At 36.9% G+C, this 19,720-nt stretch overlaps 1 protein-coding gene across 1 annotated transcript in view; it reads right to left on the bottom strand.

Annotated features, from left to right (window-relative positions):
• LOC147916836 (catenin alpha-3) overlaps window positions 1-19,720 on the bottom strand; it is a 218,166-nt gene that overhangs the window by 167,626 nt on the left and 30,820 nt on the right. Inside the window, exon 2 of the mRNA XM_087432144.1 lies at window positions 5,073-5,165. Within this exon, the coding sequence (XP_087288270.1) occupies window positions 5,073-5,165 (93 nt within the window). The remainder of the gene's footprint in view (window positions 1-5,072; window positions 5,166-19,720) is intronic.

Genomic DNA, 19,720 nt, shown 5'->3' with positions numbered 1-19,720 from the left:
TCTTCAAAAACAACTATAAAATAGATACTGTTATTATTAACACAATTTTACAGATGCAAAACTGAAAGAAATATAAACTAACTTTCCCAGAGTCATGTAAACAGTAATTGATGGAACCCAAATTTGAACCATTTATGTGACTCCCAAGTCCACACTCTTCACTTCTCCGTTATACAGCAGTACTAGAAAAGGTGAAACACTGGCTCACCCATTCCATTCACAAAACTCTTTTTTCAATCCATTTTATTAAGAGCCTTTCTGAATCCACAGTTGTCACCCAGGTAGGCTTAAGGAACATAGTTGTACCTGACACGTTAGCAATTTCCTGAGTCTCTGTTGCTACTGCTGCCCTATTGCAGACAATAAAACCGGATAAGTTTCTAGAAATTAGAATGCTCCTGGTATTGAAATATCACAGAGGCCAATGCTATAAGGAATAACTGCCTCTGTCTTCTGGATTCTATGCTTGGAGACTTTGGATTGTTGTCCTACAAGATCCTCTGCTGTATGACTCTATTTGACCAATACTCCACTTCATCAAGGTGAAATGGTCCACTAGGGAGACTGTCAGGGTCTGGATGTCACTATATAGTTTCCAAATGGTAATCAAAAAACTGTTTTTGTAATTGATGGAAGATTGTGGTATTTGGCACATTTAAAATTTGTGAGGCTTACACAGATCTGATACTCAGGTTTATGGTCTTCAGTTTCACGAGTCATCTTTCTAGTAGAAGAATTATAATATCAACTCCATAATACTGGCTGTAGCAATAGTAGACAGAGAAATCTTAAGAGATGATGAGATTTTACCCAAGTTTACAAGTGTGCTGTACTAGAAAGAGTGTGGTTGGTGCCAGAAGACCTGGGATTTTGTCCCAGTCTACGTGACTTGCATAAACTACTGAAATTCTTTGAGTCTAATTCTCTAACTAGTAAAATCAAGAAAAAAAACCCTCCAGGGATTTTGTTAAATAACAAATCAATTTGGAAATATCCTATAAAGTATTAAATGATGACTGGCACTGCTCTGTTTAAACAGAAAATATGACTTAGCATGTATTTAGTATAATCTTTTAGGAAGCTTTTAGGACTTACCAAAAAGTCTTATTATCAGTAAGTTTAGGAATTTGATTATCTTAACAAGAGTCTATTTTCACATCTTTTTCAAATTTGAGTTTTTAAGATAAAAGAAGTCTATTTTATCCTTGTTAAGAGTATGAACAGAATAAACAATGAGCTCTTTGAAGAATGTTTTATAAACCTATAGCACACTCACACTCCTGTATCACTGTGGAATGCCTGATCACTGGAAATATAACCACAATATTGGTCCAGTGAGTATTCATGTTTGATAATTAAGATAATCACTAATTTCCACTGCTGTTGCTCTGCCACTTCACAAGGTATATACTATTGGTCTCTTAGTATTACACTCTCATTGACCATGGACTCTAAATCATTATTTGCTGGTTACAGACCTTTACAATGCCCAGTGGCATTTGCCACTGATGACAGCAATAACAGATGATGTTGAGCCAAAGCTACTGGGAGTGAAATGCAGAAAGTAAAATGATAATAAATAACTGTCACTACATTACTAAACAGTGCCTGAAATTGGTTCTAGTACATGTTCGATATAGCAGAGTCTGCATAATCCAAGAACCAAAAAGGCATTTACTCCTTAGTAAGAGCAGGAAACAAAAAGGAACCCAAACATTTGTCTTGTGCAGTGACTAGGAATTCCTCATTGAGCACGGCATGAGTATTCAAAGAATTCTCAACAGATTCCACTTCAAAATCTTACGGTATCTTCTCAAATCGATGGTACCTGGGAAATATGTCAAAAGGTATATACTCAGTCCGATAGATACAAACTTCAGGAATGCTGGATAGAATACAGAGATAAAGTCTCAAATGGCTGTGAGACTGAGTATATGAATATATTCTAAGTACAGATATGTAATTACAGTCAGGCATTGCTTTACAAGGAGGATAGATTCTGAGAAATGCATCATTAGGCTATTTCTTCATTGTGCGAACGTTATGGGGTATATTTACAAAAACCTAGGTGGTATAACCTGTAATACACCTAGGCTATATGATACTAATATTATGGGATGACTACCACATATGTGGTCTGTCATTGACCAAAACATTGTTATGCAGCGCTTGATTGTACAGGAAATATGGGACTGTTAGGGATACAAGATGCCTGGGAGAGATCATAAAACTTGTCTAAACATAATTTTGGTTCTAGTCAGGTGATTTGAGTGGAGGACAGATTTGAAACATCCTCCTTGACAAGCCATCTCATAAACTTCAGATATGAGAGCAGAATCTGTTGTAATAAACTCACAATATAGATATTCAGTAAGAGGGTATTATTGGAGATAAAATGTGCATACTATACAATAATTACTCTTTAAAATTTAAAAGAAAATTTGTATCCTTCCTCCCTTTCTCAGACTACTGCAGCATTCTTTATTCTCTTCTCTTTCATTCCATTGATGATGTTTCAGGTTTGTCGTGGTGTTGGTTTTTTGTTTGATTGTTAGTAAAGGATTCATTCTACAACTCTGTATCCTAAGTGAACTGACATGTGGTAATCCCAAAAGTTCTTAGTCTGAAAACATAATCCACTTGCTAGATAGACTATATAAATCTGAGCCTCAGTGATCTTATTAGTAAAACTGGGATAATAATAGCAATATAGCAAAGTTAATGTGAGAATTAAATAAATAATATATATGAAGTGATATATTTCCTTGTTTTCTCCCAAAAGTAGAGCCTAGGAACAGAAGGTAGTTTATTTTGGGAAGACATCTTAGGGAACAGAACTGGGAGCCTAGGAAGAATGAATCAGGAAAGAAAGAAGAACCAATCCAAAGATATATTGTCAAGCTGGTCACCACTGTAGGAACTGGGGCTTGATCCCGCTGGGGAACTTTTGAGGACCTGCAGAAAATGCACTTCAAAGTGGTCCATACAACGAATGGAAGAATATTGGTCAAAGGTTGCTCTGTGGGATGTTAATGCCTCACACAAGGTTGTGTATGTATTAGAATATCTGAGCAGCCTCCTGAGGAATTCCACATAGCAATGCAGGGAAGCCTCAAGGCAGGAAGTGAATAAAATCCAAGTGATTTGGAATTCATACAGGGGAGATTTATGAGAGTAGAGAATGGCCAGGTTGAAAATAATGAATTGATGGTCAGGGATCTATCTTGCTACTAGACAGTAGTGAGTGCGTCATTCCAGGGGCATTCCAAATGAACTGGACTGTCAGGGAACTGTGCTCAGTGGAACACAAATCCAGAATGCAGAGCAGTTTCAGTGTGATTTCCATAAGGTTAGAAGCAGTGGCTTCTATCAAAGATTCTTGAGATCCAGGACCATGGAGATCATCAACTTCTTAACCTACAATGGTCAAGTGGCCATCTAGCAGGCCTGTAATCCCATCCAAGAACAAAAATAAAAATAAATAGTAATAAGAAGCTTATTTTCTTAGCATATAATTTTAAAGTTTGTAAAACACTCTCATATGCATTATCTTTTTTGAAGTTACCAACAATGCTGTGAGACGGTATGTTATTATTCTCTTTTTTCAGATGAAAAAATTTGAAGTTTCTGTTTTAAGGGTTTTAACCAAGTCTCCATTGTCTACATGTGGTGAGCCAGAACGAGAACCAAGGCATATTTATCCTAATCCAAGCATCCTAAAAGATGGCTTTAACAAAATTTCCTCCTATCAATTACTTTGTAAGCTCTGACACCTGCCCTCCACCTCCAGTGGCTCAGCAGCAACCTAAGTTGCTCACTTACGTTGACTCACTCATGTCACTGAAAGCATGAGCAAAGTTTATCATTAGCAAAATTTATTTCCAATTCCATTGCCATTTGTAACATTTGATCTCTTACCGAGGATGCCTACTGGATTTGAAGGAAACTAACTCCAGATGCTGTGGGCCCCCAGACAGTTCCCAACAAGAACTGGCTTCTAGAGAACTGAGAAATAACCTAAATAATCAGCAAAAACTGGAAACTCAAGAAAAACCAACATTTTTAATAAAATACAGGTGTTGTGGCTGATATATACGAGCTCTCAGGAATCTGAATATTTGAAACATGGAACTTTCTTAAATTCATCTTTTTCCATCTGTCTCCAGATTTTATGTCACTGAATTTAACTAATTTAATAATAATAGTAATAATGATAATGATGACCATTATACAGTTGCTACTACCACTACAAATAATAATAACAACTAGTGATCGTTGAGAATTTATTATTATGAGCTAGGCACTGTGTTAAGTGCTCCATTAATTAACTTAGTTAATTCCCACAATAATCCTCAGGTAGAAAGTATATTAATATCTTCGCTTTACAAATTAAGGAACTGAAGTAGAGAAAGACTGAGTTTCCCGAGTAACACAGCAGGAAGTGGCTGATTCAGATGTGTTCCCAGGCAGTCTTATCCACTATGCCATACTGCCTGCCTTTCAGACCCAAGTTCTGTAGTCTGGTCTGCAGTTGCTAGGAAACCAAACTTTCACAGATTCCTAAGCATTGGCTGTAAGTAAAGTGACGTACTATATCTCAGAGTAATTCAGAAATTGATTAACATCTTTGGAGGGGTATGTGTGTATGTGTGTGTGTGTGTGTGTTGAGGGTAGGGGCAGAGGAGGGCATTGCAGAAAGGAAGAAAAGTAGAGGAAGTTTGCCCCAGGAGTTTTTTTTTTATTTCCTAGAATTTCAGAGTATATTTACAACTTCTTGCTTTCTCTTTTCTACTCTAAACAAACATGTACACATTTTACTTTTAATTCACATGACTGCTATATAAATCGAAAGTAGTGTGGAATGATTCGCCACCTGACAGAAATGGTCTCACTGTGAGCTCTCAAGGTAGAGGAAATAATTCCCCTCAGGCTGCTGCCCCTGCATACTTAGGCTCTTCTCCCTATGTCTTGCAAAACCAGCTCCAGGTTGGGGAGTTCCACCTGTGAGAGGCTGCCTGGATTGACAAGGAGAGGGCACAGCACATAGCTCTCCCCCCAAGGAGGTGACATACCCGGTCAGTTTTCCCTTCAGTCTGAACACTGGTGTGACTGCGGACCTCATGATCCTCTTCCAGGTCAGAAACTTCCTCCAGTTCCTCTGGGGTCTATAAAAGAAAGCAAAACATTGCTGGTGGGAATCCAAAATGGAAAACAGTCTGGCAGGATCTCAAAAAGGAAACATAGAGTTACCCAGCAATTCCACCCTTAGGAATATACCCAAGAGAAATGAAAACATACTTTCCACACAAAAACTTCTCAACAGTGTTCACAGCAGCACGAATCATAAGAGCCAAAAAGTAGAAAAAACACAAACATATATCTACTGATGAGTGAATAAATAAAATGTGGTAAATCCATACAATGGAATATTACTTTGCCATAGAAAGGAATAAAGTACTGATACATGCTGCAACATGGGTGAACCTTGAAAATATTATGCTAAGTGAAAAAAATCAATCACAAAAGACCACATATTGTAAGATTTCATTTATATGAAATGTCTAGAATAGACAAATCTATAGAAACAGAAATTTGATTAGTGGTTCCTAAAGGAAGGGGTGGGGGAGGGGGGAGTGAGCAGTGACTGCTAATGGGTACGTGGTTTCTCTTTGGGATGAAAACAATATTCTGGAATTAGATAGTTGGTAATGGATACACAATTTTGTGAATATACTAATAGACACTGAGTTTTATACTTTAAAATGGTGAACTTTATGGTATATGAATTATATCCCAAAAAGTTTTGAAAAAAAAGGAAAGCAAAAATTATCAGAATGAAGTTTTTTCCTCAGTGAGTAGCAATTTGGCTAACCACTATGTGGTTACCACAAACCAGGTGTTTACAGGTGATAAACAAATGGAACAATTATCATTAAAACCATATGATATCAAAACACCACCATAAATAATATATTAAGTAAATTAAATTTTCTAGGAACTTAAATAATAAATAATTTAACATGAACTTCAGTGTCTATTCTAAATAATTAACCTACTTCAATTCTTCTTTTTCAATTTCAACTTAAACATAGCTTGTTCAGGGAGGTGTCCTGCTCAGGAATCCCCCAGACTGGGTTGGGTTCCTCTGCAAAGCGTTTCCTGATCCCCTCTACTTTCACTCTCATAATGCTCAAAATACTTTATTGTATCATTGTTTTTTGAATTAGGCAGCCAATTGTTGAACTGTCTACTCCGTGATGTAAGGACTAGGTCTGCCCTGCTTACTGTCAGGTCACCACACCCTAGCACGTACGTGCCTTTGAATAAATGAAGCAAAATTATCAGTGATAGCCAAAAAGATAGTCGGATATGAGCAAAACAAAACACATCAACAGCAAAACAAAACCTGTCCTAACCGTACCTTTACTGTGCTTCCATCTTCTATATTTCAAACTATAATTTTTTATTTGTTTTATGTTGTTTTTCCTAGTTCAAGGTTTTCATTCCTTTAGTCTCACTGGGGCAATAATTTAAAGATATCAGTCATTATTGCAAATACAAGTAACAGTACTTAACAAGAATTAACTGAATATTTGTCTTAGTTTAAACAGTCTCAGCTTTAAATTATGATACCTTTGCTACAAAGCCCTGGTGAGAAATCCAGAATACAAACATTTAGGATTCATGAGAAACAAACCAAAGTGAAGTGGAGGATCTCTTACAGCTCTAACCCGGCTGTTAAAGACTAGAAAGGGGCTGGGCCTGCCTCCTCAGACCAGCTCTGCTTTGCCTTCAACCTTGCTTTGCACACAGGCCTTTTATTTATATTCAGGGCTGCGAAGAACTCTTCTTCCCTTGGGATCACTCCAGAGATGGGAACATGCAATGATTATCTCACTTTGTGGAGCAAAACTACCAATTTCCTAACCATTAATGGCCTCAGATTCTTTCTCATCTTCTGTATCTTTAATCAGCACTCTCTTTGTTCTCTAACACTTGCGCAGAGCATCACCCAGCCAGTCAATTATTTCAGCTGACTCCTGTGGGATATTAATATTCCCCCTCTTTACCAAGGCCTCTGATATGCTGAGTAATTGTTATCTACGTGTTGATCTCTTATATGCAGGCCTTCTTTGCTGCAACTATGTGCAGCTAAGATCACAGGGCAATCTACTCTCACTTTTTAGGTATCAATTAGCATGAGTTCACCACTATGGAACTTCTACACAGCCACGTATTTTGTTATTAGCCATTTTTGTGTATTCTTCCCACAGTATTCTTGGGAAAGGATCTTTGTAATTTCTCTCCTGGATACATCACCAGCCCCTGTAACATCTGAATAAATTCAGTTGATCAAACTTCCTTTCTTGTGTTGTATTGTTTTGTAACTGAAGGTTGTCTGGTTCCCCTACTGTGATCTGTTTCATATAAATGTCTGTTGTTTATTGTTTGGGTTACACTCTACCTTGTAGTGACATGTAACTTCATCATTGAGTCCAATATTTTATTCAGTCCAAAAGTAAAGTAACTTAACAGAAACTCAGAACAACTGCTGCTGTCCGAAGTCTCAAGTACCATTTTTGTTGGTGCTACTGCTGCAAGAGAGAAGCCTACCATTTATGCCCACGTGTTTCTGTGCTTTTCTTTCTCTTTAACTTGGGACTAATAGTTTTCTTGCAGAGCCACCAGAACTGACCTCTTCTTTTCATGAACAAAATCAGTGGGGGTGTATTCAAAACATTTGCTGGCAGCATTTTGTATTCTGTAAGGCAAGCAGTTGGATGGTATTGAAAAAATAAGATGTTAAATACACAATGTTATAGTTTAAATTAAGTGAAAGCTAAGACAGAAATAGGAGTACTCTAACCACTTTTGGGGTGATACATTAATTTCTTCAGAACTGAAGATGAATATAGTTGCCCCTTGGTATCCACGGGGTGTTGGTTCCAGGACACCCAAAGATACCAAAATCCAGGGATGCTCCAGTCCCTTATATAAAATGGCATAGTATCTGCATATAACACATGCACATCCTCTTGCATACTTTAAATCATCTCTCGATTACTTATAATACCTAATACAATGTAAATGCTGTGTAAACAGTTGTTGTATTGCTGAGGGTATAATGGCAAGGAAAAAAGACAGTCTGTACATGTTCAATACAGATGCAACCATCTTAGGCCTTTCGATCTGATGTTGGTTGAATCCTCAGATGTAGAACCCACAGATGCAGAAGACTGACCATAATAATTTAAAGAGCAAATATTTTTAAAAAGGAGGATGGTAGATGGGCTACCCTATATTATACACTCTTAAAAACAACTTGCTTTTAGTTGTCCGGTAACTTTAGAAGGTTAAACATCTGGAAGGGGTGTGTGTTTGTGTGTGTGTGAGAGTTGTGTGTGTTTCTAGTCAATTTTCATTCTGTGGGAGGAGAGACCAACTATCTTAGAGGCAGAGTCATGTAGTAGAAAGACCCTATACTGTTGAGTAATGCAGACTTGAATTTGAATTCTAGCCCTCCAACTAGTCATTATGAGACGTTTGGCAATTTGTGCACCCTTTTATTTTTATTTATTTTATTTATTTATTTTAATAATTTTATTTATTTATTTTTTTCCCCCAAAGCCCCAGTAGATAGTTGTATGTCATAGCTGCACAACCTTCTAGTTGCTGTATGTGGGACGCAGCCTCAGCATGGCCGGAGAAGCAGTGCGTCGGTGCACGCCCGGGATCCGAGCCCGAGATCTGAACCCGGGCAGCCAGCAGCAGAGCGCGCGCACCCAACCTCTAAGCCATGGGGCTGGCCCTGTGCACTCTTTTAAACTTTGGTTTCCTCAGAACAAAATTTTGGATAATAATATCTTACTCGAAGTTTATTGTGAGGCTCAATTGTTAAGATGCTTTCATTAAGAGCTTAGCCCACAGATATAGCTGGGGCGCAAAAAGTTTGTTTCTTTCTGTCTGTTGCTTTTTCTCCTCTTCCTCCACTATCCTGTCCCTCATTCCATCACACCTCTTTATATTTTTTGATAAAACTTTTGTGGCAATTTGGATACCTCCATTTTAATTCAAATTTATTATTGTGGGTTGACATGGTACTTCCTAGCTGCCTCTAGTTACATTCACCTGATTTTGAGTATATAATGTCATTGTGCTAAACAGGGTTTAATATAATTCCACAAGCATTGTTTTCTTCTAAATTCCAAATAAACATCTCCTTTGATCTGATTTTAATCATTTACAATTATGTCTTAAACTGGCCCCACCAAAGATTCACTCTCACATAGATTCTCAGGGATGATGGAAATAACTCCTCTAAGCTGGGCTGTCTCTAAGCCAGACGAAGAAGATGTCCAATTTTTTCCAGAAAGAGTGTTAATAAACTCAGTCATTACCTACTTATTTCTCGTATCAGAATTCAGGAAAACTGTTTCATATTTTCCTACTTTAACTCTTGCGTATTGTGAAACGTTCCTTAGGCAGCCCAAAGTGATTTGAAATAAGCTTAGTTTCCTCATCTGTGAAATGCCAAAAATATTACCTAATGATCTCACTTTATTTATGCAAAAGAGGCCATAAACAAGTATAGAAATTAAAAATATACAGGCTGAAGTTTTTATATAGAAACTGGGGCTGCAATAAATGGTAGTGGTATATTAAACTTCAGGGTCACAATAAATTAGTGGTATATATGTGTGTGTGTGTGTGTGTATATATATATATATATATATATATATATATATATATATATATATAGAAATGACTGCATTTATATTGGCTTTTTTCCCCCCAAGGATCTCAATGCTTTCTACAGGCTTTATCTCATTAATTCTTTCAGGATCCCTAGTGAGACAGGTAGGCGGTATTATTATATCTAAAAATTCACTTGCACAGGCTTTATAAATGTTTAATATTGTTAAATAAAAAAGAAATTTGTGGTCACCAAACAGCAAAAAGAAGGAAATAAAGAGAATGTGAGACAGAAAGAAAGAGAGAGAGAGACTGAGAAAGAGAGAGAGAAAGAAACAGGAGAAAAGAAAAGAAAAGAGATAGTCTAGGAAACGGGAGTCATGCTTGGCATTTTCCTCTCAGAATTAAGGTTGAATTTCTAAATCATACACACAATTTAACCATAAATCATACTTCTCTGACTACCCATCACTGGCTTACTAAAATCAAACAACCACCATATAGCAACGACAGTAGTGGTCTGACAGAGAAGCTGTTAGGAAGGACGCTATGGGTAGTCTTTGGAAGGAAGCTGGAAACATGTTCACTGAGATCATCCTAGCTGAGCTGATAACACAGGATGATTTTGGAATGTCAAAGTGGAGACTCCAGAATTAAAATACATTTTAAAAACTGAAATATATGTATAAACAACACAATTTCAAAATATAGAAAACCAAGAAATGCCCCTTGTTGAATACACACACATTCACGTATGCATCTTTTCTACGTCTCAAACATGCCCCACTCATTAGCTCGTCCCATGTCAAGCTCTTTGGCTCTTTGTTGTTACTGTCTCTTGTTTGGCATGCTCCTCCTACAGCTTTCACATGGCTGGATCCTTCTCACCATGGGCGTTCAGATGGCCTCTCCTCAGCCCTATCCAGTCTTCCTTGGTCAGTCTATCTAAAGTTAACCCCTTCCCCCACTTCATTTACTTAGTACATCACCCTGTACGTTTTTCTTTGTGTCTCTTGTCATGATCAAAACCTGAAATCATATTTTTCTTCTTTTTCCTTTTTCTTTTTTTCTAGAGAGTGGATATGTTTTGGTCTTGTCCTATTAGAACAAGACTTGCATGAGAATAGGGATGTTGTCTGTCTTGTTTACCACTCTGAGCTCCTAAATAGCACATACTGTGCACTCAGTAAAAATATCCTAACTGAATAAGGGAATAAACGATTTAATGACTGATAAGGTTTGATATCAATGTCACAAGAAGGTCATGGGAACATTTCTGAGCTATAGAGTACTGATTAATCCTTTGCCTTCTGCCTTCAACAGGTGTTAATTTAATAATTCCTTGCATAGGGGAAAGTTTGAGGCAAAGATTCTTGGATTTTTGTTTAAAAAAATACAGAAATTATAGATAATAGATTTACGCAGAGAGAGATTTTCCACAAACTCAAGATTCTCAGACTTAGACCAGGAAGATGTCTCTGTATCCCATTAGCAGTGCAGTATGGATACAAAAAGACATCATAGAAAATGCCATCTACTAAACCCCTAGAACAGAGTTTCAAGTCTCACCAGAGTCTTGTGTCACAAACTTGTCATGGGAACAGCAAGCAGTAAACCCAAAGGAATTACATGGGCTAGGACAATGGCATCTCATCGGTAATCAGTGTGAAAAATTACAAATGATCAGTGGGTCTCTCTGATGTCTTGATATAGTCTAAGCCTCTATAAAAGAGTTTCTCAACCTTGGCACTGTTGACATCTTGCTCTGAATAATTCTAGTTGTAAGAGGCTATAATGTATATTGTGGGATGTTTAGCACCATCCCTAGCCTCTTCCCACCACATGCAGTAGGACCTTCCCAAGTTATGACAATCAAAAGTATCTCCAGACATTTCTAAATGTCTGCTGATGGGGAGAGGGGGAATCACCCCTGCCCTAGAACTTTGGTTCATCTGGTCCAACACAGGTGGTAAGGGTAAGCTGGAGGCCAAATGACTATGTTGAAATTTCCCATGAGCCAAGTTAAAACTTAGTTGATTTAGAGAATATAAAAGTAAAAAATAATTTTTTTCTGGTACATCTGAGTTTGTGAGTTGAAATTCATACCCCATGTAATACCATTATGGTTATAAGACAGAAGAGGGCACTCTTTATTCATTTTAGTCCTAATCAAACTACTGGAAGAGGATATCAGAAGGTTTATGAGAATAAAATCACAAATTTGGTTGCAGTCTTAGCACCAACGTTTAATAAGCTGCTTTCATTCTGTGGCACTTCTTTTTAACATTTTTTCACAATGAAGAGATTACCTAAAGATAGGCAGTGATAGTCCAAGTTTGCTTGATCAGTAGTAAAGAGGTTAACAAAATCAAGTTAAGTCATCTCAACTAACATATTTGAGTGTCCGTTTTTTTTGTGAGGAGATCAGCCCTGTGCTAACATCTGCCAATCCTCCTGTTTTTTTGCTGAGGAAGACTGGCCCTAGGCTAATATCCTTGCCCATCTTCCTCCACTTTATATGGGACGCCGCCAGAGCACGGCTTGCCAAGCAGTGCATCCGTGCGCACCTGGGATCTGGGCTGGCGAACCCCGGGCCACCGCAGTGGAGCGCGTGCACTTAACCGCTTGCACCACCAGGCCGGACCCTTGAGTGTCTGTTTTTTATGTCTATAGACACAGGCTACTATGCTAGATTCTGGGGATCTTGAGCCAAATAAAACAGAATCTTTGCCATCAGGAGAGATAAAGATTAAGGATGTTGGATGGAAATAAATGATATTCCCTAGAGGTATATGGTTTGAGACTGAGATTGAATGATGAGACATGGAGAACTTTCCTTAGAAATGTCAGGCAGAAGAGGGGAATGAGCGTAAAGTGCTCCAAGGCAAGCTGGGAAGTACTCCTTGCATTGTCAGAAAGCTGCTAGGCTCGTGTTATGGCGATAGATTAATGAACTTGAAGTTAGGATACCTGGGTTTTCATTCTAACTTTGCCACCAATTAGTTGTATGTTGTTAGGCAAATCTCATAATTTTCCTATGCTTCAATTTACTCATCTTTAAAATGAGGAATGAAAGTAAGTAAAACTTGATAATTTCTGTAAATTCTTTTTTAAGATTTTATGAGTTCATGCTTAAACTGAAAGCAAAACATCACTCTGATGAAATGTTTCCTCAGTACTAAGAGATCTCAATACTAGGGGAGATCTGGTGAATCTGTTGAGTTCAGTTGATTGAAACATAATTCACTCCCACTTACACACCAACTAGGAAATGGTTAACCTCCTGAATACGTATATCTTCTCACTCTCACAAGGCATGAGAAGGCATCTAGTATTGTTCTCAGTTTTATAACCTGAATGCTTAACACAGTGCCATGCAAAAACTAGGTACATGACAACTATGGTTTTTAGTGAATAAATACAAGGAAGAAAATAAATAGATAAGAAAATAAAGACGGAGGCAAATAATGACATATGTCTCTATTTGCCACAATAGATCATTGGTGGATTTTCTTCTTATAATCTTTCAGAAAACAATTCGAAACTGCCTCTAGGTACCATTATCACCCTTCTTTTTTCATAAGCCATTTCTTTTCTAGCATGTTAAGAATACAATACAATATGAATTATTCCATATGATGAAACTATGTAGCCCTTAAAGGCTACAACAATTGAAATATAGTTGGACAAAGCTAAGTCGCAGAATATAAAAAATATACCCTAAAGTAAGAGGAAAGAATACATATAAACAGTATGAAAGGATATGATTAAACCTGTAGTCAAATATGACAACTTGGGCAAATAAATCTTGAGCACGTAGAATACTGCTGTCAGAGAAGACACAACCCTGAGCCTTGATTGTTCATATATTTTCTATGAAATAAGTCTCTATCAGTTCACTACTTAGAAACTTACCCAGGCCAGCAGCCATCAAATAGCCAATCATTTAGTGCCTTATGGTTGAATCTGGATTATGATGATTATCATAGGGGGTGATTATTATAATAACTTAAGTTTATATAAAGACTTTCTGAGGATTCAAGTAATGATAGAATCACACAGAGTAAACCATATTTTAGCCTCAATCCCTCTTTCCATCAGGGAGCTTGTGGGCAGTCACTCCTCTGCTCCTAAGACACCAATGAGGATAATAACTGTAGAAAAGCACACAGCAAATCAGCAAGAGGGTCATAAATGAAAGTGGCCTCATCAATATCACTGTACTTATTCAACTGCCAAATGAGTTGGTGATCTAGCTCTGATTCTCAGGACTGCCTGTCTAATTCATGAGACTGTCATAAGAAGTATTCCAGCTTGAAATTTAAATAAAGAAATGAGAGACTAACGAAGCTGTGAAGAACAGGGTTTGGATGAAAGCATATTTTTGGAAAGTTCAAATATTAGAAATATCTAGACTCAAATCAGGATCCTGGACATTCTTCTCTTTGAGAACAGAAAAGTGAGGTAATCATTTTTAATTGAGGTCTTAATATAATTCATTAACACTCTGCTGGGTTATTCCACACTCCTTTTCTCATTCAATCTTAACAATAAACCCGAAGAGGCAAATGTTATCATTTTAATACCGAAGCTGGGGAGCCTTGGAGTTGACGGAACCTATGTAATATCACACAGCTAATAAAGGTCTGCTGCAAAGTAGGATCCAATGCTCATTTTATGAACCATGTCTTGGTAGTCACAAATGCCTGGTAAATGTGGGATTGAGTAGATAGAACTTACAAGTCTAGAAATGAGCTCCAGACAACATGAATATGCTGCTCATAGAACATACCAGGCCAGGTATTTAGGGGCTTTGATCAGCACACCACCAGACTGGTCTTTAGTCTCCTCCTTCCTCTGCCAGATATAATTCCTAGACCTTAGTAAACTTGGTGTCTGGGGTAAATAGATGATTCAGCCCTTCTTCATTGCTCCACTGCCACTTTATGAACCAATATTGTCTTTGAAAACCCAACTAAAAGAAATCTTGCTTCTTTCTCAGGCTAGCATCCTGGCCTTAAGTTATACTACGCTTGAGATGAATTCAATTTTGGCCCATAGTATAAGCAAAAGTGTGCCAATGGGTCTGCAAAAAAAAAAAAAAATGCTCCTGAGTCATTTTTTTTTTTTTTAAGTTCTGTGTGAATGAGGCTACACTAATCAGCAAAAATACTAAAAGTATTTTGGACAGAGCTGTGAGTTCATATACTATTTCCAAAATAGGAACAGGAAATCTGAGGTAAGTAACTTGCCAAAGTTCTTATGATAAGGCAACAACTGTGGCGGAACATAATATAAAGATTGAGTATCTGGATTCGGGGTCAAAGGTTGCCTTTAATAACTTGTGACCTCAAACAAGTACTTAACTCGTTGAGAACTCAGCTTCTTCAGAATTAAATGAAAGGATGGAACTAAATGATTTATAAAACCCCCGTTCAATTCTATTGTTCACTCTACACATCTATTGCAGGTTTAGCTACAATGTATCAGGAAAGACAACGAATACCTGTTTAAGAAAACTCTGAATTGGCGATACACCATTCTTTTGAAATTCTGAACACAATTTTAGATCACTAGTCCCTTTTGGATTGTTAACCTCTCAGGAGGTTAGAAACAACTTTTTAAACTTGTTTTGTCCAGGACCACGTAGGATGATGTGAGGGTTCTTCATAGGCAGTAATTGATGATGCCATTGAGAACCATGGTGGTACAATTACTCTCATTGCTCTGTAGGTGGGAGGTGTGCTGTTGTTGGAAACAATGCAGTAATAACAATTAGTGTCGTAGTGGAGGTGGTGGTAATGATGGTGGTGGCAGCAGTAATAGTAGTGGCGGCAGCAGTGGTGGCAGATAATAACCCACCCTGACCTTCAACTCTTGGGTAGGAACACTGCTACCATGAATATCAGACAAATTCTAAAGTATTTGAGTGAGGAAAAGCTTGCTTTTTCCATCAAACTCTCTGCCAAACAAACCCTGTATAGGTGAATTTGCATTATTGTCCTTAGAATAGACAACTGAAGAGAGGTTATCTAATTTAAAATTTATTCATTTTTCTTTTTCAAAAAAGCTATTCTGCAGATATTAAAATAAGAGTTTCAGAGAATATATAATGGCAAAGAAAACGCACTTAATACATTGGTAACTAAATGTATACATAGGTATATATTCTAATTATATAAAACATATTGTGTATATATGAGAGAGAGAATAAGAGTTGTGGAGTATTGCATGTGGCTTTTCTTCTTTATAATTAATTTGTTTCTAAATTTTTACATTATGTATTTATTACTTTTATCATCAGGGGGAATAAAACAAGCAATGAGTGTTACAAGAAAATCTGCTTAAGGTTGAATGTGCCATTTCAAGGACATGTCAGCAATAAAACAAGAGCAAGATTGCAAAATTCACTGCAGGAGAGCAGAGCTGGCCTTATCACTTTGCAAGAGGTCTATCAACGTGGCATGATATTTGGAGCTGATGTGCACATAGACAAAAGCTTCCAATAGATGAGAAGAAAATTGGAGCATATGTCTTCATTATCAAAGCAAACACTAAAGCAGACTGTGATAGCAGGTACAGAGAAGTATCCCTTAGCCGGCTCCCATGCTATTTCTCCATATTACATGGTCTCCTTTTTGTTCTGTAGATCCATACAAGTAGTTGCTTCATTATTTCATGTATCACATTTTCAGTGTCCTGGAAACTGGTTTTACAAAACTGTTCTATAGCAAAGATATTGAGGGAAAGGAAAGTTGTGGTTTGACTTCCCAGGGGGGATATATATTCTTTAACCTACAGAAAATCTTTTACTTCCAGAAATTGTTAGGCAGCCAGGTATAATATCGACGGTCCTAACCAAATTCATCTATCTAGATTTGCAAAGTAATCCCAGGCACAATAATAAAGCAAAAAATCACCTGCTGTGATCCAGCCACAGATATTATGTAAGGCTAAGCGGGATGTCCAAACCTGACACTCCTATTTCACTGAACTAAAAAAATGGAACAATGTGAAAGAAGTTCTACACTACTGAGGTGATGTTGCTCAGTAAGACAGTAATTCAGATCTATAATTGACTTTTGTACATATTATTCAGGCTTACTGAATTGATGTTTGCTTTATGGGACATAAGAATTCCCTGCACTAGTAGAATAAAGTAGCCTAACCTGACAGTTTATATATAAAATAGAACACTAGAATGCAACAAAACAAATATTTGGACAACCCCTAAGGAAGAATTATGCTCTCTATCTAAAGGGATTTTTAAGTCTCCAAACTTAAAGGACTATTTGTAAAAGCAAGTGAATACATCATTGTTGAAGATGTAGTCAAATGTAAGTGGCTGTGAAACTAGATGGCAAATGCATCGTGCTGTTTTTACACAGATCTGTCCTGATCAATGGAATTAGGACAAGTGGTAGAAGCAAACTTAGTGGGGAAATTAGATTTTTTTTAATGTACACGTGTTTCTTAACATGTTAAGCATATACATACCATAGAACCCAGTCACTCCACTCCTAGGTATCTGCCCAACAGAAACAAAAACAGATATGCACACAGAGACTTATGCAAAAATAATCATAGCAGCTTCATTTGTAATAGCCAAGTAGTGGGGATGACCCAGATGTTCATCAACAGGGGAATGATATAACAATCTGTATGTCCATTCAATAGAATATTATTCAATTATAAAAAGGAATGGATTATTGATACAAGTAGCAACATGGATGGATCTCAGAATAATTACGCTGAGTAAAAGAAGCCAAATAAGCCTACATATTGTATGATTCTATTTATACAACATTCTAGAAATTGCAAATCAGCCTGTAGTAATAGAAATCAGATTGGTGGTGATTTGGGGTCTGAGGCAAGGAGTGATTAGATTACAAAGGGGCATGAGTTGTGCTGGCCCCGTGGCTTAGCGGTTAAGTGCGCGTGCTCTGCTACTTGCGGCCCGGGGTCGGATCCCGGGCATGCACTGACGCACCACTTCTCTGGCCATGCTGAGGCCGCGTCCCACAAACAGCAACTAGAAGGATGTGCAACTATGACATACAACTATCTGCTGGGGCTTTTGGGAAAAAAAAAAAAGGAGGAGGATTGGCAATAGATGTTAGCTCAGAGCCGGTCTTCCTCAGCAAAAAGAGGAGGATTAGCATGGATGTTAGCTCAGGGCTGATCTTCCTCACCAAAAACAAAACAAAACAAAAAGAAAAAAAACAAATGGGCATGAGTAAGTTCTTGGTTTTGATGTATGTGTTCCTTATCTTGATTGTATAAGGATTGGATAAGGATCTTGATTACAGCTTTAGGGCTATAAATGTATGTCTATAAAACACAGCAAATTGTATGCTTTAATAGGTACAGTTTATTAATGTCAATTATACACCAATAATGCTGTCAAAAGTTTGCATTGACTTTTTCAAATGCCTATCTATACAAATATTACATAAAGTAACAATTATTTGCTTAGCCTAAGACAATAAGTATAACCAAGACCGTGCAATGTGAAGTTCTGTTGAATAAGTACATGAAAGGAGTAGTATTTCAAGTTCATTTTTAATTAATTAATATCTAAACTTCTTTGTGGTTATTTAATAAAATGGACTTTAACTTGTGATAAGAGACCACATATTTAATCAAAAATGTTAAATTTTTTAAATCAATATTAATGTTAAATTGTTATCAAAAATAGTACACAGACTATTCTTCAGAATATAGACACTTTATCCATAGGTCATCTCACCAGAGATGCCTAGAGATCAAGAAACAATACAATTGTAGTAAGAATAATACCAACTGCAGGCTTTTCTATATGTACATGAATGTGAAAAAAATCACTGATAAGAAGGGTAATATATTATAGCAGCAATGTGATGTTTCTATCATTTTACTGTGTTTATAAATATCAAACCAAGGTTTATATATTTTTTTTTACTTCCTTCAAGGCAATGGTTTTCAAAAAATTTAGTAGTAAAACCCCTTTCTTAAATGAAATTATAGAATGCTAATATTAACAACAATGCAAAAAGGTAATATGTAACTGTTGACGAGAGCATAAAGCTGTAAAGCAGGTGTGCACGTGTGTGTGTACATTGTGTAAAGCCTGGATAGTCAGGCCTCTCCCCTGCCCCTTTTTTATTGCAGCCCAGGAAATAATTCTACTCATGCTGACCACCCAAAGACCACAGTTTAGGCACGCTATGCTTTCACCTCGGAGAGTTTAATCCTTCACTTTTAACCAGAAGTTAGCCTATGCTATTTCAATAAGATATTGTCAAACATCTGCTTAAATGTGCAGAATTAAAGATAATTATATACCTACATTTCCTCTTGTATGTGACTAATGTGACTGTATGTTTAGTTCATTTTAAAATATAACACAGTAAAATAATAAAATAGCAATTAGCAATTACAAATGTTCATTGCAATAAATACAGGGGGCATCTACTGAATTTCGTCTGCTTTATTCATGTGTTGCTTTGTCCTGTCTTTTTCAGTAACCTGTCTCTCTGTTGCTACTCCCTTCTGGATTTATCCAGAAGTAATCTTAGATGTCATCAGACCCAAGCTGTGCATGTATGGATAAAAATGTTGTTTACAAAAATCCACACAGGCTATCTTTAGATGAACAATATTAATGTCATCTCTTTACAACAATGAAGTTATATGCTAAATAAAACTAACAAAAACATATACTATATATAAAACCAATAATTGTTTTTACAGCCTGACAAAAATAAATCCTAAGCACTCTTAAGCTGAACTATCTTTTCTTACTTTTCAACTCGCACATTTTATTCTAATCTTTCCACCTATTCAAAGTAATTTAGTATGCCAATCATTTTTGTTTTTCTAACATTGTTCTGTCTTAAAAACCACTTTTCCCTGCAGATCTCATCCACTATCCAGAAACCAGAAATAATATTTGGTCTCTGGATAGGAGATATTGTTTCAAAATTAGTTTTACATGGAGAAAGATAATCTACTTTGGAACAGGATCCTTGTTATCCATGTGGTGAAA

This window comes from Ceratotherium simum, chromosome 6 (genome assembly GCF_057802395.1).
Source record: "Ceratotherium simum simum isolate JZ-2026a chromosome 6, ASM5780239v1, whole genome shotgun sequence".
NCBI lineage: Eukaryota > Metazoa > Chordata > Mammalia > Perissodactyla > Rhinocerotidae > Ceratotherium > Ceratotherium simum.
Note: the sequence above shows the minus strand (reverse complement) of the source record. Positions and strands in the feature narration are given on the sequence as shown.